General features: G+C 37.5%; 3 protein-coding genes across 3 annotated transcripts; all 3 read right to left on the bottom strand.

Moving 5' to 3' along the window:
- Window positions 1–2366: 2366 nt before the first annotated feature.
- Window positions 2367–10319, bottom strand: LOC132795985 (mediator of RNA polymerase II transcription subunit 15). Its single transcript, XM_060806973.1, has 3 exons — window positions 10064–10319; window positions 6133–6533; window positions 2367–3106 (listed from the first exon to the last, which is right to left on the bottom strand). The coding sequence occupies exons 1-3, from the start codon at window positions 10064–10066 to the stop codon at window positions 2371–2373; spliced, it is 1140 nt and encodes a 379-aa protein (XP_060662956.1). The 5' UTR covers window positions 10067–10319; the 3' UTR covers window positions 2367–2370.
- Window positions 10320–12650: 2331 nt separating this feature from the next.
- On the bottom strand, window positions 12651–14852 carry LOC132796279 (uncharacterized). Its single transcript, XM_060807388.1, has 2 exons — window positions 14703–14852; window positions 12651–13751 (listed from the first exon to the last, which is right to left on the bottom strand). Exon 2 carries the CDS (start codon window positions 13749–13751, stop codon window positions 12903–12905), a length of 849 nt encoding a protein of 282 aa, XP_060663371.1. The 5' UTR covers window positions 14703–14852; the 3' UTR covers window positions 12651–12902.
- A 1805-nt stretch (window positions 14853–16657) lies between these two features.
- On the bottom strand, window positions 16658–17647 carry LOC132795868 (uncharacterized). The gene has a single exon (XM_060806797.1). The coding sequence runs from the start codon at window positions 17441–17443 to the stop codon at window positions 16868–16870; it is 576 nt and encodes a 191-aa protein (XP_060662780.1). The 5' UTR covers window positions 17444–17647; the 3' UTR covers window positions 16658–16867.
- Between the last annotated feature and the right edge of the window lie 5354 nt (window positions 17648–23001).

Genomic DNA, 23001 nt, shown 5'->3' with positions numbered 1-23001 from the left:
AATGTGACCCATAAAATTTAACCAAGCTCTATAAATTGTACAATCGCAAATAACTCGATAAACAAATTACAATTTGCTTATATTGTTTTATAATTTGTTGTTTTTACTTTAATTGTAGAGTTAAACTGCGACTTATTGCGCATTTTTAACGGCTCTTAACTTTTCGAACACTACCGAATAATTCAATTTACCGCAAAATGAATGGGATTTTGATGAGATAATGAAGATACTTTGCACTCGCGCTGTGCTGTTGTTGTGCCTCAAAACACGTTTTGCTCTGTCGACCATTTATTTATTTATTTTGCTTTTTTTTTCGCAACTTCTCAGCTAAATTGGCGATGGCAGCCACATCAGCTATAACAACATTGTTGTCTTCACAGAGAAGAGAATAATAACAATGTCTTAGATCACACGCGATGGAAAGTTCATTTGCATTTGAACAAACGACCTTTTTCTTATCTGTATACGAGTAACATACAATTTGCTTGCCACTTAGTTAGTTGGTCTATCGGCTACAAGTATCTCAGCTATGTACTCTGCAACGGCTTATTATTCATTTAATTAATGGAGTTGTTCACACCAAAGGATCGTGTAGAAATGTCAAAGATAAATCAATAAAAATATATATTCATTTTGCATTGATGAAGTGAATAGGATAATTCTTTAACTGGAAAGGTGATCCTTACTACCTTAACAAGGTTAAGAATTTATTATTATCGACACTATTTTGACTATTTAGAATAAAGGGGAAACTTATAGCTCTTGTGATTAGCACTTTAATTAAAACTAAGAATGATTTTATGGTCATTTTTGCTTTATACATTTTTCGAATTCATTTCATTTATTTTTAATAAATGATGTGCGAAATATGGAATATTTAGAAATGTATATTAAAATCAGCACTATTTTAATAATACACATTTTTAAATATTCCGTTCTTATGGACATAATTTAAGTGAATAGTTACTTCCTGTGCATTATCAAATTTTGTCTTAATATCCAATTACACGAATTGATCCTCGAGTTCAATGTCATAAGGTTAGGTCGAAAATTTGCCAGGAAATAAAGCGAAACTTGTGTCTAACGTAATCACAGTCCTTGAGCGGAAACTTGGGCAGATTTTGCGCATTTAATTGATGGCAAACAAACCGCACTGCAAACACACACATGCACAACACACACGCAACACACAATGCAACAATTAGGGCCTCAGTTTGTTTGGCAGTGGCAGCCAACTTGGTGGCAACTTCATTAACAAACGGCAGATGCGACTCAGTTGTTGTTGAAGTGGCTGCTGCTGATGCTGCTGCTGTGGCATATTGACAACGCTTCCTACTTGCATAAATTGTACAGTTGGAGAGAGACTTTCTGAAATGCAAGCGAAATACATACAACAAACACACTGCCACACAAATCATAATTTTTGAGCCGCATTTCGTGAAGACGTTGATGCCAAAAAAAAAAAACTGCAATAGAGACTGGGTCTTGGGTGCAGCTTTTAAAGCTGGTGCATGTGGTTGCTGTTGCTGTTGTTGCTGTTGCTGTTGATGATGATGCGGCCAGCCAGTAATTGTTTGCTGTATTTGCTGGATGTTTGCTTTATGGACGCGATTACATCAGCAGCAACAGCAACAGCAGCAGCATCAGCAACTTCAGCAGCTCATCGGATCGTCGAGCAAAGACACCAAAATACTCGTATTGCACTCAAAAAGTTGTCGCATCTGTTCGATTGGTTTCGCCACGTTTTAAATGGCTTGTCACAAGGCTTGTGTTATGTGAGCACAGCTCAACGGGATGTAATGTGATAGACACACAAAAATACACAAATTCTTGTATAATCAGACCAGTTGTTAAGCTTTATTTCAACTGCTTTTAAAACGAATTAAATTGTTCGCATAAGTCAATTTGTTTATTTACTCAAAATTGATTTAAAATGTTGAAGACTTCATAGTGCACCGAGATAGCTAAAAAAAAATTAAAAATGTAGAGGGTTCTTTTAGATCAATCAGTCCACACAAAGATAAAATCCCAAAATGCATCTTACGGTTTACCATGCTTTGCAAAATGTATGCCATAAAAGAAGAAGAAAAATATTGAACAATTCAAATAATCAAAGATGCGTTCAATTGCGTTATACAGTGAAAAAGAAAGCATTATCTAAACTAGGGAGGTTCATAAGAGATAAGCAACTTTTGGAAGCTAGCTATTGACAGAAATAATCATCGGTTTACAGAATCATTGTTTTCATACAATTGCAAATTAACAAATCGTGCTTTAATAAATAAATGAAAATGCATAATAAAATATTAATATTACGAGTAAATAAAAATAACAAAAAAATCTTACTATTGCTAGAAATGCGATTTCGAACTAAGTAAATTTGGTAATTTTCGTTGCATCGCCGTTGCTGGGCAGAGATTTCTTTACAATGCGACGTCCCTCAGGCGCTCCTTCCACTCCCTTGGAGTTGCGCTTGAAGAGTCGCATGCTGGGCACAGCATAGGCGAGTGTATGCCGCTGCACTGGACGCGATTGCTGATGCTGATGCTGATGCTGCTGCAGTAGCCGGAGAACCTCCCAGCTGGGTATATAGGAGTCCAGCAGCGATTTCGATTCACGACCAGCAAACAGATCGGGCGTTGGATCTGGCTGCGAGGGTCTGAAGGGCTTCGCATAGCCTGAGCTGTAGCCAGTTGCGCCTGGTCGACGCGTTGTGATGCTTATAAAGCTGGGTGGATAGGGCAATGGGATCCGTGGAGCTGTTGCATAATTGCGCTGTGGCAGCGGAGCGTAGGCAAATTGCTTTGATTGGGGGGGAATTGGTGATAATTGACTGGGAGGTGGATTGTATGTGGATCGTAGGGGTTGCTGCTGCTGCTGCTGCTGCTGCTGCACGTGGGTGTACGGTGGTCGCAGTGGACGTGGCACTAGTCTGGGCAGTGGGCGTGGCAGGGCATTGTCATTTAGATACTGCACGCCATTCAACTGAAGCTGCAGGTCCAGATCAAAGGGAACAATGGGTTGAAGCAGTCGCGTTCCCGACTTTATTGCTGCTGCCGTCGTCGTTGTTGTTGCCGCTGTTGGTGTTGTCGCTGGCGTGGGCAAGCTAGAGAGAGAGAGAGAGAGAGAGAGAGAGAGAGAGGGAGTGTCAGTTTAATGGCATTTAACGAGCTGCTCTTATCTAATCTCAGCGATTTATTATGGCAATCATTGCTGCCATTTGTCGGAAGCCAACGGCGGCAATAGTCGTGAGTGAAACTGGCGTTTCAACACCCACCCACACAATACATCCCCCATCAGCGGGTCCACTGCACATATCTATCAGCAACAGCAATTAAGCTGGCATTAAGTGCGCGGAATTAGACCGCAACCAGACCTAAATGTCTTTAAGGGCCTACTTTGGACTTGCAATTTGCACCCATTTTGCAGCCAATTCGCCAATTCAATTGACAAATGAACGATACTCACAACAATTTGCCTGCCAACAGTTGAACGATAAACGTAATTCAATCTTGATGTCCGCACTCTGAAGTGATGATTTTTATTGGTGTATAAATGTTGCTAAAATCTAATTTATACTTGGGCATGATTAATATGTGTTCACCTTATCAAAATTCCTAACTTTTTTATTAGAATTATTTGAGGTGTAAAATTATTCAATATTAATATGTACGTATACGTAATATGTGCAAAGCTAAGCATATTGATGCAAAGTACGTATACGTAATGTAAGCATCCCAAAAATATTGGTGACTAATTTGAAAATAATGACTTCAATTGTAATAAACAACAATATGTACTGCATTTTAATAGTCAACATGCTACTCTTATTAATGATTATTTTTAAATGTTTTGTGGGCTAATTAATTCAATTATTCTAACCAGAGTCTTCAAATTTAATTTTTGTTTCGAATAATTATTATTCCGAAACTCACTTAACAAATATTAAATGCACTCTGTTTAAATTCAATAAAAATCTAAACAATCAGGCTATAGCATTGCTTAGGAAATCTAAGGTAAAATGCAATAAATTATAGAATCGTTTATTAGATTGATTTCAAATACATTTTAATATAGAAGAGCAAAAGTATTAAAAAAGAGATAAATCGGTTGCTTCTAATTTTGTATTTTCTTTTATAGTACGAGCTTAATCAATATTATTTTAAATGCAATATGCTTACATAAAATTACAGCTAGTGTATGGTTCAGTGAAGGTTTTTTGTTACTTGACATTACCTACCACAAGTGACTTCATAATAAATGTATCGAAATACTATGGAGTTATTAATGCCTATAAGGCTTGTGAATAAAATGTTATTGTATTAAAAAACGTATTATTTAATTATATTTATTTAAAAACGTGCATTAGGCCGATGTCATAATCGGGTACAAATCTTTTTGGATTATTTGCCTAATATACGTTTCTTCCCATCGAGTGCTCTAATATCTGTCACGCTATTTAAAATTACAACGGAAATGTTGGAGTGCTCAGATATTGATAGATATTGTTGTCACAACGAAATTCGATGTTATCACGCTTAAAACATTGACTATATAAGCACTTGATGCGTTAAGATACAACTTTAGTCAGCGCGTGAAACTTTATATATGAATAATGCTGCGATTGAGCCTCTGGTTACCTTTGTTGTTGCTGCACAACAGTGTCGTCTGCGTATTATCACGGAGAACATGGGACTTTGAAATTATTTCGGGAACTTACTACTCATCCGATGAGGATATAGTGAAGGTCAGAGACGTACATTTGAATTGGATCTCATTAGGTAATTCGGTATTTTCGGCAACAGTCGAGGTTAATTACGAGATCAATGAGGATACGACGGTGAGCTAGTGCTTAATTATTTCAATCGCTTTAACATTAATAATTGATTATGAATGCAGTTTGAATTTCTTATGTTTTATAGTCCAAGGGGTCGAACCAATGAATATTTCCAAAGCCCTTACCAGATACCAAAACAAAAATTAACCCAAGCCTTTTTGGATAAATATTATAATGTCTATGTGAGTTCGAATTTGGAGAACTGCGCAAATATTCCGAAAACTAACAAGCTACCAATAGAGGGAAGAACGTACATATTAGAAAAATGTTCTTTTTCTGCCAACGGGTTTCCCGATTTCCTACCTTATGGATATTATAAGTTGTCTATGGAGTTTTATGCGGAAGTCCATTATTTCAATGTTACCTGGTTTGTTAAGGTGACGCCGAAATTGTTTTAGTGTTTTAATGATTCTTTTAATAAACTGGCATCTGCAAGTTATGTGCATCATATTGGCTTTCAGTTTTAAGCGCCCACTTCATATTCATCTAATATTCATATTTTAAGTATAAAATAATGTTTCATCTAATATTCGGATTATACGTATAACATAATGTTTCATGTTAAAACAAAATAAAAACTAAGATAATAACATTTATCGAAGCTGTCTAGTTTTGAGTCTACTAACAGACACGTTTTTATTTGTCACGTGTTATGAGTACATAGCATTTAATTATGATATAACGTAATTGTAATCAAAGTTCATAAATTGATTATAGTAAGAACGCTACTTAACGTTTCAACATCAAAATAAGCGTTATTCAAGAGCTGACCATTTTGAAGTTGAAACTTCAAACCGCAAATCGCATAAAAGTCGACTCGATAATATTTGTAAACATTTGTAAAATTGAGATTAATAATTAATGATTTGTATGCCTTTATGCAACTTGAACACAGTTTGTATAATCTTCGAGTAAAAATCTCATTTTAGAAATAAATGAGCATTTGTCAGTTTGTCAAATATTCAGAACTCAAGAGCTAAATTTAATTGCTCACTCTTGCCTAATTATTGTGGTAAAGCTTTTGATTTCGAACATATAATACACATAAAAGGGTATTCGCTAAAGTTTTGTTAGGAAATAAATTGAAATAAATGTTTTAGTTTATAATTATATAAATGTGTAAACTCTGAAGCAAAATGAGTGTTGTAGCAACAAGATCTGCAACACAGCGCATTAAACTTTAGTTTTGTTTGGTTTGAAGACGCACTAAAAGTTGAGCTACAAACTGGTTTTTGCGCACACTAAAAGCTTTAGTTTTCGCTGCAGCTTTTAGTGGCGAAACGTTGCATACTTACACGACGTTGCCATTGGGGCCACCAAGCAGTAGCAGACTGTCCGGCAGGTGAGAGGGCAGCGCGTAGCCAGCGCTGAGCTGTTGATGTTGCAAATGCAATTGCCGCAAGCGCTCGGCTTGCTCCAGTTGGGCGGCATCATGCACATAGCTGGGTGGCACGCTGGCTGCCACACTGGGATGCCACTCGTAGTGGTTGGGCAGCAGTGGCGGACGATTGAGATCGAAGGGATGCGGCTGCTGTAGCTGTAGTTGTTGCTGTTGCTGTTGTTGCTCCTGCTCGCGTTCCAAATCCTCCAGACTCAGTTGCAACGATGTATTCTCATCGTCATAGGCTCGCGAAGGCGACAACACGGCGCGTGCGGCTGGCAGCACTGCGAGCAGTGCCCAGAGCAGATATAGTTGCTGTAAATGAATGATAAAGAAAATACACAAGTGAGAAAGCAACAGTCGAGTGTGTTCAACTCTGAGATACCTGCTATGCATTTCAAAAAAAAGCAAAACATCGTTGTATTTCTCGCGAATATCAGAGATACGAAAAATACTAAAATGCACCATATATATATATGTGGTATGTTATAGATACACCAAATACAAATATTCTGTACTCGATGGTATATTATAAAAATGATAGTACAAATATACGTTTTGGTATATTTTCGATATATTTGATATATTATCAATGTACTAAATATGGCTTTCAGTACAATTAGTATTTGTACTCACTCACTTTTAACAAGTAAGAAAGTTACAGTCGAGTGTGCTCGACTGTGAGATACCCGCTACCCATTTTTGGTAAAGGCAAAAAATTGCGGTATTATTTTCAAAATATACCGAAAATACTAAAAAAATACTAAAAATATACCAAATGGTATGTTTGGTATTTCGATATAGTACACCATTCAAAATATACCATAGACGGCACAATGGACCAGTTTATCGGTCAAAGCAACTAAGAGCCCTAGTAAGTAGGCGTTTTTGCCCATACAAAAGTATTTCTTTAATAACTTCCATAACTTTTATCGGATCGCAACCAAATTTTCAGGAATCATAACTACTATAGTAATATACCAAAATTCGTAACTCTAGCTTTAAAATTACGCTTGTTATTCGATTTTTTTGATTTGTGGGGGCGGAAGTGGGCGTGGCAAAAATTTGAAACAAACTTGATCTGCGTGCAAACATAACAAATGCTGTCGAAAAAAAATTATAGCTTTATCTCTTACAGTCTCTGAGATCCAGTGTTTCATACGGACGGACGGACAGACACACAGACATACAGACGGACAGACGGAAATGGCTAGATCGTCTCGGGTGTTGACGCTGATCAAGAATATATATACTTTATAGGGTCGGAGATGCCTCCTTCTACTTGTTACATATATTTCCTGCCGGCACAAAGTTATAATACCCTTCTACCCTATGGGTAGCGGGTATAAAAATTTACCATAGTGTGAAAAATAGTCATATTTGGTACATCGATATATTATAGCTTTCGGTATATATTAGAATTTTCACTCTTTGTACTACTTTTAAAATATACCATAGAGTAGGAAATATTTCAGATTGTCGATCAAAACAATTAAGAGCCGACTGTAAAATATAGACGGACATCTTAGCTGTTGACGCTGATTAAGAATATGTGTATACAGTGTATACTATACACTATAACGTAAAAGATGGGAGATGACTCATTCTGCTTGTTACATACATTTCCTATAGGTACAAAGTTATTTTCGCCTTCTTCTTCGTTGTTGGTAGCGGGTTTTAACACATGTGCGAAAGGAGTTGCACTTGATACATTAGTTGGTCTCCATTAGAAGGGCATTCACCACACGACGACGACGACGACGACGACGTCGACGGCGAAGTTAAAGTCAAAGTAATTTTTTTTTTTTGGTGGCGGTGAAAGGTTTTCGCTCAACTTGCTGCCTTTCGCTAAATGCGGCCGGTTGCCACGCCCACTCGCGCTTAGTGATGCGTTTAATTGAGTTTTTATTTGGCTGAAGGTGAATTTTTTGGGTTTGTCTGCAGCTCTGGCCAGTCAAGCGTGGCAACACCGGCGAAGCAAATGCAAATTGAACCGCTTTGAGTGTAGGTGCAGAAAGAAGTTGGTTGCAGAAGCTGGAAGTGGGAATCGGCACAAGGCCAAGTGACGCGCAGAACGGCGGCTGATAAGCTGGCTGGCATCCTTTCTAAAACATAAATGCAGACCAAAAATGTAGCCAAACTAACGGCCAGTTGTCACGGCATTAACTATACTATAGTATATGTTATGTATGTGTACGCAACAAATTCCAGCTAAACTAGAGATTGCAACATCCCACTGCATTCGAGATGCGGTCTCAAAATTGAAGCGGCCGAAAATTGCAATGCTCAACGATGGTACTCAGAAAAACAATCTATGAAACTATAAAAAACTAGTTGCAATTTTTGGTTTGCAACTGAGGCAGCATTCACAAAACGCCCCGGGGCCAGCAAACCGCAATCACACCAGCACACCAGCAACCAGCAACCAGCAACCAACAACAACAGCGACATGCGCAACCACAGCATCAGCATCAGCAACAGCATCAACATTTGGCATCAGGCATTAAGTTGAGCGTCATCATTATCTTGAATGCGTGCGCCAGTTTGGCGCGCTGCTCTCTAATTATTTTGGCCACGGCAGGCAGCTGGTAATGATCGGCCAGGTCACATGAGCTGAGCCACCAGCACAGAGAGTCTTGGTGGTGAATTTTAAATGCAAATGCAGCTTGATTAATGGCTGGCTGCCTCTAATGCTACTGATGAACTGCCAAATGCCATCGTTAACGTGCGTAATTTGCACACCTTTTGTCTTTTGCTCCCACCTTCCCCCCTCTGGCAATTCTCGACGCAAACAACAAAAGCTGGTAATCCGTTGAAAAAACGAACAACGTAAGAAGCAAACTCAAAGAACTGCAACGCTAATCAATCATGGACTTGTCTATGGCATTCAGTGGATGTCAGCCAGCTACTGGGCGGTCTCTGTCTTAAGTTGTCTATTAATGTTCTTGAGTGTAGCTCACAAATCGCACCTCTAATTGCAAATTTCATTCAAATTGTGTATTCAACCTCATCCATTGCATTTAGTTGTTAACTTGTGTGTTTTTGGCATTTCAACTTGAACTTTGGGCAAACTTCTTAAGGAGTACTTAAATTGAGCTTGAAAATGTTAATTGAAATTTGAAGTAGGGCAACTGAATTATAATACGCCAAAGAGGATTACAAAGTCTTTGAATATTAGCTAGAAATGTAATTAAGAATTGAACTTATAAGATTCTAATTCAGAAAAGATGGTTATTAGCTAAATAGACATAGTATTTAGTTATTGAAAATGTAAATTATAATAATATTGCTCAATAAAAAAAAAACAATATTGCTTTAGGTATATAATATAGTCAAGAAGGACTGAAGATCATTAAACTGAGGATGTTAAAAAGCTTTTGGTAATTGAGTTCAACACAAATTAATTGTATTTTAATTAGTACTCATCGAATACAAGAAGTAATTATTTAGAATTAATAATGAAACATAAAGAAGTAATTATATAGAATTATCATTAGCGAGAACAAAATTAATGAATAATTTAACACCTCAAGATGTTCTACTTCAGCCTTCATACTTATTTCCGTACTATTTGTGATCTCTAAAATGGGCTAAATCAACGTAAAATAGCTGGTCCCAAAATGTTCAATCAATAAATATATATTTTAATAAATTATATATAAAAAATTGTTCTTTATCCTTTCACGTTATTTAAATAGATTTTGGATAAAAAAATCACAACTCTCACTGGGTTTTCCTTCCTAAAATATATCACAAAATTTGAATATTAAATAATTCCTTTAAGTTGTAATCCAAGGCTAGAAGTCAACAGCATTCAGAGTGATATTACACGATTATAAACGCACCATTTTAATTTGTTTGCACTTTGTGTGTTGTTTAAATGAATAACACCGCAAAAAATTGTAATACACTTGTTGCTTTATCAACACTTGTTCCTTTAAACAAAACAAAAAAATAGCGGTAATAATACAAAAAAATATTAAAACGAAACCGAAAATCGAATTCGAAAGCGAGCAACTGGCAATTGCGACTGCGACAGAGCGTTGAGTGAACTGTGCGTTTTATACCAAAGCAAGAGGCGACGACTTGGCCAACAGCAAAAGTAACAACCAACAACCAACAGCCAAAAGCTAAAAGCAATAGCATCAGCAACAGCCAACAGCCAACAGCGTGCAGTTCTGCAGCGGCCCAACAAGAGTGGACGCATTGTTGGCTATAAGAGAGTGAGTGAGTGGCAAGCTAGCAAAAAAAAGAGACGGAGAATGAGAGGCAGAAAACTTGGTTTGATTGTTGACTGCTCAAATTGTTGAGTGCGCTGTTGTCTGGGCTGGGTGTAGTAATGCAGATGAGCTGCGAAACAGCGACGCGGCGTTGAAGGATTTTAGCCGAGTTGAAGCGCCCAGAAAAGTGAAGCGAAAAAACCAAAACAAAAACCAAAACAAAAGCACCAACTGAAAGCGCCAAGTGCGCGCAATTAATTGAAATGGAAAGTAAATAGCAAACAGCTTGTGGATATTCAAATTGAATTCATTTCAAATTCAAATACCGCCCAACAAAACAACAGCAACAACAACGAGAGCACAACAATCATCAAAGCTAATTTACGCATTTAAAAGTGTTATAACAACTTCAGCCATGGGCGGCCTCAGCCCCCCCATCATCAGCAGCAGCACCGCAAACACACTTGCGACAAGCATTGAAAGCATCCCAGAAACATGACCATTAATTGAACTACATACGAGTACAGTTGTTACTGTTGTTGTTGTTGCCCCTGCCACTCAAAAAAAGAGGCAAAGATAGCACCAACCGTTCACTTCCGCCCTGGAGCCAACTTCAACTTCGTCGGCCAGTCAAAAGTTGCTCTCTCGCCTAATCAGACCCATCCACAAACCATCGAGTTTTCCCATTTTTAGAGTTTTTGGGGCCCCCCACAAGACGGTGCATCAAATGCTGGGCACGCCACGGGGCGTCATCATCGCCATTCGAGCTCGAAAGTTAATTGTGGCAATATGTACATCGATGTGGCATGTAATGCTCATCGATTTTGTGCCGCACTCAATGCGTGTTTGGGCATATTACAAGTGACAGACAAGTTGATGCATGTCAGTAAAAATATGATAGTGATGGATGAGGAATTTGTAAATTATATTCAGAGTATTGAGCATTACAATTTTGAATATTTAAATTTATATTTACATAAATTGCACATTTATTTGTGATCAATTATAAATATAAATATTTTAAAATGGAATTTACAGTTCAAACTTGTAGATTGTCCATTATAAGTATGAAGCGAAAATTGAATACTTTCAACATAACAATTATTAATATTATTGAACTTTTGTGAATAATAAAATTTATTTCTAAAACTTCAGATTCATTTGTGAAAAATATTAAATAAAAATATCAAGCTGGCATTTACTGAAATAATTTCAAAATAATTAAACTTATTTACATAATTGTAGAAAAGAAATTGATCTTATTGTTATTCAAATTTTAATTACGGCTAATGGTAGCAAGTACCTTTATATAGCTTTAAATTTTTTATTATATTCCTAAATAGTTACATTAATAATTTTAGTAATACATACATCACAGGTTATGTAAAATAATTGAGATATAATAAAAATAAATGTCAATGGCATCTCAGATCATAAAGAAATTCAAGAGCAAGTCAATAATTTTTCCATTTCGTAACGAATTTGACATTTTGTAGAGTATCTGTGTGTTGGATTATGGCATTTGAAACGCCCCGTGGCATTTGCTCCACATAATGTTACAAGTGAAAGAAGCTTTTGAATATGCTTAGTTGAGTGCAAGATGGAGTGGTAATGAAAGCTCTTGTAATGCCAAATGAATTTGTCAAAATGTGACAATTAGATGGATGAATATGGAATACTCGTACACGATTGCGTCTGGCTCCAAAATGCTTTTAGCTCTGGGCGAGTGGCCAATTGGCCGACTAACTGCTGCCTAACTGATGCACAGACTGACGCAACTTCAAGGTTGCCAACGTAATGTCTTGGCTTCGCTCTTTTTTTTTCGTTATTTTGACTGACACATATGCGTAAAGTAAGCCTAACTATTACCCACGACTGTTCCGGAACGGAACGACGTGAAATTTCTGTGTTTACTTTCACAAAAAAAACTAAGGAAAATAAAAACCAAAAAACTGAGAAACGCCCTCAAACAATGGAAATGCATTCTGTGAGGCGGGCGTCGTGATATCTTGCGACGACCTTGTTCCGTGTTTTGTTTACTTCTTTGTTTTGTTTATTTGCCTTTCTTGACCAATTTGTTGGTTTTGTAATAGATGCGTAGTACGCGCTGTAACAATTATACCCCACAATTAACGTGTTGTCAGGTAAATATTTAGATGAGCACAGAAAAAATGAGAGCAAACATTTATATAAGAATGATGCATTTATGATTTACACATTTATTCTTTTAACAAGTTTACAAAATGAATGTAATGTAAAATATATAACAATGATTATAGGGTATTTACGAGTTGAGCACTCTCTGGCTTTTAAGGTCTATAATTTATTCTTGGCCATTCAATAATATGACAATTATGCTTCTTAAGTGCTAAGGGGAGCAGAAAAAAAAAACAAAAGACTTAAACAACAAACTTGGCTTTGGAGTGCTTTGAAGTTGGACGATGACAACAATCATATGATAACATTATGGCCTGGCTCGGATATAGAGATGGGTATGAGGATGCGATGCTGCTCCCGCTGTGACCGCATCATGACCCCCCGCCCCCGATGGCAGATACTCGTTCATATTGAGACTGAACGTGGGCGGAAAGTGTTTGTCCTTCGTTTCGCGATTAATACGATAGCTGCTGCGGTACCCAGCCACTGATGGACTGATGGCATTCGCATAGCCCTGCAGCCCGGCCGCGGCATAGTGCAATCCAGTGACTCCGGTGTTGGCGGGCAAAGCGCTCAGCTGCACAGCCGAACCGCGTGTGGCAAAGTCGGGTGTCGCCCCCAAATTCGGGGTGAGTTGTGGCGGCGGCGGTTGAACGCCACCATTATTGGCTTGTGCGGCTGCGGCTGCCGTTAGAAACGGACTGATGGGCACAATGATGGGACGTGTGGGTATCAACTGCAGATACTGCACTGTGCCACTGCCATCCTGGAGTGTCTGGGCTGGCAAATACTGCATCAGCATCGGTGTGCTGGGCATGTTGGCCAAAGTGGCAGTGGCATCGCTGCCCTGCATGGGCGTGAAGTTCGTCTCCATTTCGGGCATTTTGTACGAGGGCTTGAATCCAATCTCAGCCGTTGGCTGAGCCGAGGCGAGGCTGTCGTAGCTGCTGGCAAAGGCACTCAACGAATTGAGATGCGCGTCCTGACCGCCAGAGCTGCTCGTTTTCAGCTGTTGTGTCTGCTGCTGAGTGAGCACACTGTTCGGTGACTTGTTTGATTTGTTGGCAATCTCGGGACTGGAGACGGGAAGAGCGTGCAGCATGGGCAGCAGCAGCAGTTGGGCCAGCAGAAGCATACTATGGCTTTGGCACAGCATCTGCAACAAAGTATGGAGATTAAAGCGGGTGTATTAAAAAGAATAAGGATTGATAGTAAACTTAAAATTGTAATATAAAATTAATACAATTTGTTGCATTTATAAATACTACATTTTATTTTAAACTAGCATTCATTTTATAATCACATTTTTTGCTCTTGTGCTGAAACTTTTTGCTACAAATTTTGCATTAATTTTATGAACCAATTTGTAGTAAATATATTGACTTTAATCCTCCTATCACTATTAACAAAAATCAAACAAATTAAAGTAACATACTTTTCCATCTCGGTAACTAGTACAAAGGTTACATCGATTGGATAAAATGAATGAATTGTTCAAGTCTGGCCGTTTGCTTGGCTTAATTAAAACTTATATAAGACAACTAGTTAAGTAAGGTAAACTATTTCAAGTTTAATTTTTGGCACACGAGCTCAACCTTTGCCCTGCCCCCAAAAAATAAAAGATATAACTGAGCTGTAAGTTTAAGCGAACTTTTTGGTTTCGTTTCGTATTCGTTTGTGTTTTACATTTTTTTTTTTTTTTTTGGGTTTGGTTTTGTTTTTGAGTGTTAATTTCGTCTTTGGGTTTCATTCATTTTGGGGCCAAGCCCTGATGTGTTGGCTGCCATGTTCTGTGCGAAGATTGGCTTAAATACGTGAAAATAAAAGTAACAACAACAATGTGTGTAAGCATAACCACCAAAAATTCCATGAATGGACAACACAATATTTTGGACTGAAGTTCACTTTCACTTGTTGCGCTCTCTTGTTGTTGTTGTAGTTGTTGTTGTTATTATTGTATTTGTATTTTTGGTTTTTTAATTTGTAGTTTTATAACAATTATGCTTATGTTTAGGCGCAAACACTGTTTTCCCAAAAAAAAAATAACAATAATAAAATAACAAAAAAAAAAATGTAAAAAATAAATAAACAACACTGAATGCTTCACCTTTGCTTTGTTTTCTTGGGGCGTTTGTTTATAACTAATATCTTGTTGTGATTGTTGTTTCGGTTCGTTTCGATTTGTTGTGATTGGCGAAAAGCACTTGCACTTTTTTGCTGCAGCGAGCTGCGATTGTCAAGCGACGCGGTTTGATTAACGTCATTGATGCCAGCTTAGCGGCTTTTATACCACTTGACCAAGCGGAGCCAACCAGGCAGCAGCCAGCAGCCAGTCAACCAGGAGAGCTGCAAGTTGCCAAGCAAGAGGATTGCTGTGCGGGCAGCTGCAGGCAGCAATTTTCCTCAATTGCCATTAAAAGCAGTTAAACCAAAGCATGCCACAAGTTGCAGGCGAAGCTGTTAGCTACTTACTTACAAATGTTTCAACAACAATGCGCCTTTGCGTGTCGCTTTTTAGTGGTTTTTGTTTATACTCGTATTTTGCTTTGTTGGCCTTGACGTGGAAATCAAAAGCATTTGCAACGTTGCACATTCTGTGCACATTGTTGCATGTGCATCATCATTCATTTTAGACATGTTTCAAGTTCAAGTTTACCACTCTGCGTTACTCAGAGGTAACTAACTCATTAGCTAACTAGTTGTTATATTAAATACCCTATCTGCTGTGTATGCTAAACATGCGCATTAAGCTGCGAATTTCATAGGCAAAGGCATAATTATTATATTACTCTACTTAATTGCAGAATCGCACTCTCAATTCGTTCGTTCACTCGACAGCCGCAAAGTTTGGTGGCATTTTCCAGGGTATCTTTTGTGTGAAGGCCACCTTACGGACTTGTTGGCGGCTTTTTGGTTCCGTCTTCCGAAACATGCCAAAACAAATGGGGAGGCAACTCCGCCTCGTCCCACAATTAGACGCTTGTGCCGCGGATGTCTTCCGCATTGCCACATGGCCATGATACGGTTAAACGGGTTTTTTTTCTGTATGTCTGTCTTTCTGTCTTTCTTTCCTTCTGTTTTGTCTGCTTTTGCAGCAACAAATATGCTTTTCCAATTTGCTTTATTTGCTGTTTTGCCGTTTGACGTTGAAGAAAAACCAACAGCAAGGTCGTCGCACACATTGATTTAGTTATCGTGGCGACAATTTACAATTCTTATCTGGGCTAAAAATCGTGCATACGAGGTAAATATCCTATTAAATTAGTGGGAATAAAATTTGTAATGGATTTATCTCATAACAATAAAATAGATAAGATATTGAGTTAAATTCATTATTGGAAAACAATATAATCGGTATATAATTCAAAAAGATTTTAGCAACATTTTTCTTCATACTAAGAAACAAACAACAAAAGGTAAGGTCAGTGTTTTTAAATAATATATACATATATTAATAATAGTTGCAATATTAATAGTTAAATTCGATTTCATTTATGTTTTTCGATTTGTGTTTATTACGAAAATTGTTCTATTATAAAAATATCTGAGGAATCGCAAAAACAAATTTATGAGAAATTTTAATATTGACGGCAAATAGATTTAAAAATTCATGCAGAAATTCAATATAATTCTTTTCCAATTTCAATAGATTTTAGTAAAATCTCATCTTTTTATTGTTGATGGGAAGGGTCGAAAATTATTATATATTGTAAATGACAAGCTTTTTATTATTTTTGAAGTGAAATTTAAATGTGAATAATTATATAAAACATATAAAAATATATAATGCATTTTTTTTCATTGCAATTATTGCCGTCTGTCTTTTTTTAGCACCTGCAATTTATCCCGAGTTTTTTTCGATTTCATTATTTCTCACTAAGAGTTGAAGATTATTTTATTAATAAAAAATAGCTCATGAGTTTAATTTAAGCGTTATTTATTTATAATGAAAAACATTGTCCTCTTTCCTTTTCTTTATTTTCAACCAATACTTCAACGAGTTCTTCAGACTGAATATACACTGTACCTTTTCATTTTAACAAAAACAAAACAACAGAAATGTATTTAACTCGGTAAAAATTGTATTTATAAATCAATAATTTAAGAACTCATCATGTATAGGAATATGGTAAAATTTTGTCTTAGCAGCAATGTCCAACTTGAAGGGAAAATTGGAAAGAGGTGCATAGCCAAATTGTTGTCAATTGAAGTCAGATGAGAGTGCTTGAAATGTGATTGAGATTGTCTACGAATTTGTTAAGCTGCTCGCACTCAGCTGACAAAGCTTTCTTGGCTCTCCTCACATTGCACTGGCCGACTGCTCTGCAGATCGGTTGTGCCAAAAGCCAAGTGGCAAAGATTATGATGCATTGATCGTTTAACGCTGCGCTGCCAATTGCTGTAGCCCAGATGAAGTTTGCTGGGCAATGCGGTGGCCCAAAGTGTTAGCCAGAGGAGACAGCAGCCAATGACGCTGGTGATAAGACCCAAGAGCCAATATTCGCAGGCGGCAAAGGTGTGATCGTCGGTGACCAGCAGCTGCAAGATGCCAATGATGGCACAATGGCACAACGATTCAATGCGGCACCACAATTTCGTGAGCATCAAATCGAGTGTTAGGCAGCAGATTAGCGTCTCCATGGCCAGGCGGAAGAGGATCGAGCAATTGCGACACCATTGCGGAAATATGTGCACCGCTTGCAGCACAGCACCGATGCATGCCACAAACAGCCAGCTGCCTAGCAAAGGAGCCGGCGAGCAGCGGGCGAGCAGAAAATAGTATGAGACGCCCATGACCGAGTGTAGGAGAATGGCCATGCTCAGGGCTGACATCGATAGTCCTTCCATTCTTATTCTTTTATCTTCCTTTATGACTCCCACACGTTCTCCCTCTCCGCCTCTGTCTCTGTCTCTGTCTACCTCTGCCTCTCTCTGTCAATCTTTGTGCGGTGCCAAGTGTCAGCCGTGCATCGTAGTTTTTCAATTTGAATTTGGAGTGTACTAAAAATAAACACAACTACTCGGATGTGGCATTCAAAACTGGCTTTGAAATCAAGGCAACACTATTTCATTTCATTTAATTTCGCTTTCCTGACTTTTCTCGAAGCATTTCCATTGATGTGACTCCGTCACAGTTGGATTAGTCGCCTGTTTACTTTCATTTTTTATTGGCAAAAGCTGGTCAATTCCAAGGCGTTATAAATGTACCAACACAAGACGTGGCATTTTTTTGCTTGGAAGTGATGTAATAACAATCGTATAGCAATCCATCAATATTTTAGTAGAGGACTTTCGCATATGATTTACCATATGCGATTGAGATTCCAGTTTTATTGTACTGTTTATAATCTAAAATATGTTTTCTTTATTAGAACTCAGTTGTTATAATAAATTATAACGATTATTTTTAAATATTTTGTTTATTATATAAAACTACAGTGTTATTGTAAAGATATGGAAGTAGCCACAATATATTTGATACTCTACTTTTAAATTGTAAATTAATAGATAAATACCCTATAGGTAGTAGGATTTCATTACACATATTTGATTTTACTTTAATTTATTTATTGGAGAAGATTTTTAAGATTCTGTTTATGCAGCTTGATTAAAAGTTTTATTATTTTATTTTTAGTCTACATTCTTCTTTATAGCTTATTATTAGAATTATTTTAATTTGCAAAATATACTAATATAATTCTAAATACAAAAGTAGATAGAGAAGGCGAAATATATATTTTTTTTAGCATTATTATAATTTTTTTATATTTTAGTATATGAAACTAATGCAGTTCAAAATTATTATATTTTATTAAATAACCTTATTATATTTATTATTTTTATGATCTTATCTGCGTTGTCCTGAGTTTTTAAGAGGCTTAAATAACACCATATGGTGATATACATATTTATTAAGTCTTAAGCTAACTCGCTGCCCTATGGAGTTTTCATGATCATGTTTGAATAGTAGCCATAAAATATATGTATTGTATTATTGTAAAGAGTAAAGAAATAATAAAAATAATAAATAAATATATACAGTAGTTTTTCTTTTAACTTTATTCAATTTCAAGAATTTATTTTATTGCAAAACTTACTCTTCCGCTGCTCCGCATTTCATTAAGCATCTTTTTCACTGCGCTTTTCCTTGCCGCACTTTATCATCCAAGTGCTTATGGAATAAAATAAAAGTGTTGCTTTAACCCTTTGCCAAGTGCTTTAACTTTTACAATAACTCACCGAGCATATCCTGCTGCACCTGGCAGACAGGAAGGCAGTCATAAATCCTCATCAACAGCATGAAAATGTTGGTCAAATTAAATTTCCTTGCAGTCAGTCACTCCATAGTCCACAGCGTGCAACTTGCACAACAGCTGGACAGCAGTCCAGCAGAGGTTACACAGCTGGCAAGTAATTCGTCAAGATGTCCTTTGTGCCTCAACTCCACGTGCTTATTTTGCCCATCTACAACTTATCTATACATTTATCTGTCTGTCTATCGAATAGTGAAGTGGAATGGAGTTTGGCTTTGGCTCTGGCTCTGGCTTTGGCTCTGGCTGCTTCCGAACGCCTTTTATGTCAACTTGTTGTTACTTGTGTTGTTGTGCACTGCGACTCCCACTTATTTTTTATTTTACTTTTTTTTTGTTCGCTGAGTAAAACCACTTAATGGGTTTTTTCCTTAAGGGATTTGGCTTGAGTTTGGGCTTGGGCTTGGGCTTGGACGTTCTCCGCGCTGTTCACGCACAGTTTTCCTTGCAGTTTTCCATTCACAGAGACTTGCAATTCATCAAATCTCGTTAGCTTCGGCTTTTACTATAGAATATATGTATTGCAAAATCTGCAGCTGGCTTTGCTTTTATTTTCGGGCTTTTTACTTCTTTGGCTTGCACTTCATTCAAGTGCAAAAGGTGCCACGCCCAGTTTGGCAGCTTGCCCTGCTATCAGTTGCAGCATGAATGGCTTTTGTGAGGCTTAGTGCCGACCTTTAAGGTTTCCCATTCATCACACATACATTCACAATAGCTGAAGCATGCTAAGTGCAACTTGCAACAGGCAGCTGATTTTGAACTTTTCTCTGTTCTAGCCAATAACAAATCCCTTTATGAATGATAAATGCCTGCAGGACCAATGTGAATATAAACAGATGTACAAATGGGGGCAAAAACTATTCAGCAACTATGCTTAATGCGCTTAATGCGAATAGCAAATCGATAGACATAAGAATATTATCATTTATTCATTAGAGTTTCAACTCAACAATTAGTGAATGAATATGAATATGTGTAGGGAGAGTAAGACTCTTACCGGATCGATAAAAAGTTACATAGGTGCAACTGGCAGTGTTCATTTGAGTGCACTGATTTACGAGTTACGAGTTACGAAAAGAAGCAGCAGATGTAGCTGTAGCTGTAGCTGTAGATGGGGCACCTCATTTCAGTAAAAGGCAAACATTGCGCACCCCGAAAATGCATTCAATTAACAATTTTTGCTGGCTGCGAGAGTGTGGCAGAAAAGTTTGCCGCACTGCGTGCATGGCGCATTTTCCAGGCAGGCTTTTAATCAAAAACTTGCACCCAAGTGGCAGACAAGTTTTTCGGTTGAAGTTTGCCAGCTAACAGGCAACAGCCAACAGCCAACAGCTAACACTGCCTCACTGCCTGGTTGACTGGCAAGCAAAACTTCTCAAATTGTGACGTCGACAAAAGTCAAATCGTGCTGGGGCAGCTCTCTTTCTCTCTCCCATATGCAGTTGCTGCTGCTGCTGGTTGGCAGCAATCAGTCTCGAGTCCAAACAGAGAAAGAACTCACAACTCACTTGTCATAATTTCAACACCGAATTACCGATGCACTTACTATGCTCTCTTATCTTCTCTAGCTTCAAATCATCGTTAGATGCCGCACTTAACTGTGCTCAGAATACTTTGAATATCATTCTTGAGCTTATTAGTTACGTTATTAAATTGTATTCAATTTTGCGCAGGAATTATTATTTATTTGTGGTAACGAATGTTTTTCTTTTTTAAACAATTTAAAATGTAGTCTTTATGGTTTCTTTATGTGGTGCGATCGGATAAACATTGTAGAAGTTATTAAAGAAATATTTTTGAGAGGCAAAAACCTCAACAATCTGGTATATTTTGAATGTATTACTACTACAATATACATAAAATACCATTAGGTATATTTTTAGTATTTTTACGGCATATTTATTTGCTATATTACCGCACTAATTTACATTTATTTTATCTACAGTTCAAGTATTTCTTATAATTCTTTGATAATCTTATTATTTACATTTCACATTTGTATTCAATTTTATGCAAGTGTCATTAAAGTGTCTCAATGAGTGCTTCTTTTTTTTAAATTATTCAAGTTGACAGCTCAGGAAATTCTGAATTGCATGCATTGGTAATAAACGAGAATAAATGTTAACTGCATTATTTTATCAAGGCATTATCAATATAATATTAAAGCACATAAGTAGCTCATCGAACAGCATTTATTTTATACATTTTTTAATAATTGTGCCACTACTGAAGCTTGCTGCGAAATGATGCAACAAAAATGCAATTTACAGCGTATTTAAATGAAAACTATTGTGAGAGCAGATGCTTAAAAATGAAATAGAATGAAAAACGAGCTTGCTGCACTGCATTTCTTGTGTGTGGACTTTGAGGCATTCACTAGGCAGAAGTGTATAAAGAGACGGCGACGACGACGACGACGACGATGGCTTAGCCAATGCAATGCAATGCAATGTCTATGGCTATGGCTATGAAGTGAATGCAGTAAATTGCCATGCTGCAAATTCAAAGCGTGCCACAGAACTCCAACCCAAAACTCTTGGCTACCTTTTATGCTTCTTCTGCTCGCCAGCCCGCCCGCATGCAGTAAAAGCAAAAGCAAAGTTCGCCCTCAGACTCTCTGGCCAGACAGTAGTCAGCAGCAAAAGTAGCATGCAACACACTTCTGCTTCTGCTTCTGCTCCCCCCCTCCCCACTCCCCCGCACTGCGCACAACTGTTTACCTAACGCAGTCGACGGCAACGTCCGTGCCATTTAGCAAAAGTAATTAAGCGTCGATGCGTTTCATTTGTGTTACTTTTCTGGGCAATTAAGGCAAAAAGTTTGCAGTTTTGCAGTGCGGCGTAAAATTTTCATAGTTAATTGTACCTCCGACTGTTGCCCATAAGCTTCACTCAAAAAACCGAGCAGCAATTGCCACGTCAATCGTCTGGCATTAAACGAGAGAAAAAAAAAGAAGAAAAATACAAAACTTTATCCACTAGAAAACTTAAAATTGTTACTTAGTTTGCATGGCTCTTAAATCGATTGAGGCGCTGCAACAAGTGCGAACTTTTTCACTGATTAGTAGCTTATAAAATGGGAATCGTCAATAATATAAGTATTATCTATTTATGTGCGTTACTACACAAATACGCTACTCAATTAATTTTACGTAAAAATTTTCCATTCACTAAATGGAATCTCGAAATTGTTTATTAAAGTAATTTCTAATGAATTTTGACAGCCAATTGGTTTTCTTGTTTCTTTATCTACCTTAGCTCGGTAGCTTAGAAACTAAAAATTGATTGTTTAACTACCATATATTTCAAATAAATAGATAACAGCTAGCGAGGCAGCAGCAGTTGTTGCAAGTTTTTACTTTGTTAACATTTGTGGCTCATCATAATGCGGTCATATCAAAAAAATAATTAAATATGATAGGCGATTGGCACTGAAAACTCGACGCGTCGGTATTCTATTATCTCTCTTTCGTTATAAGTTGGAAATTTGAAGTATATACAAGTATTTTATGTTGTTTGCTCTTTCTCACATCCTTGGCACTCTAATAATAAATTATTTAATATGCAAAATAAGTATGTTTATGGGTGCTCAAGCGATTACCGCATCATTCCAAAGTTAAGTTAAGTTTACGCATATACCTTACTTATCCTGACCCCAGCTTGGCCATGGATGCTTGTGGCAGTAGCAGTAGCAGCAACAACAACAGCAGGAGTGGCAACATCATCATCATCAGCAGCAGCAGCAGCAGCAGCAGGAAAATACTTGCCCAACCCCATCCAGCAGCTGGCAGCGCAATGTGCAAAAAATGTTTCTCATTAAAAAAGTTGTTTCACAATTTTATTATCCTCTCGTTGGCGTCCTTCACGTCTTCTTCTTCCTCGTCGCCATTTCCGTGGTTGTCCTGCAGGTGTGCGGGGCTCATTGTCACAAGCCTTGGTGACAATGTCAATAAAGCAAACTTCGGACCTGACAAAGCGCTCAAACTCAAACTTCAAGCACGCATCCCAATCCCAATCCCAATCCCAATTCCAACTCAAACCCGAACCCGAACCTGAATCCAACTCCACAGCAGAAGGAGCGACGGCAACAACGTTA

Source organism: Drosophila nasuta, chromosome X (assembly GCF_023558535.2).
Source record: "Drosophila nasuta strain 15112-1781.00 chromosome X, ASM2355853v1, whole genome shotgun sequence".
Taxonomy (NCBI): domain Eukaryota; kingdom Metazoa; phylum Arthropoda; class Insecta; order Diptera; family Drosophilidae; genus Drosophila; species Drosophila nasuta.
The sequence above is the reverse complement of the archived record's forward strand: the minus strand, read 5'-3'. Positions and strand labels throughout refer to the sequence as shown.

Bases quoted from the DNA above. Each gene is read 5' to 3' on its own strand.
- LOC132795868 (XM_060806797.1), bottom strand. From the start codon at position 17,443: ATGGAAGGACTATCGATGTCAGCCCTGAGCATGGCCATTCTCCTACAC.
- LOC132795985 (XM_060806973.1), bottom strand. The intron at 3,107-6,132 runs GTAAGTATGCAA...CTCTCTCTCTAG, and splicing joins GGCCCCAATGGCAACGTCGT to CTTGCCCACGCCAGCGACAA.
- LOC132796279 (XM_060807388.1), bottom strand. From the start codon at position 13,751: ATGCTGTGCCAAAGCCATAGTATGCTTCTGCTGGCCCAACTGCTGCTG.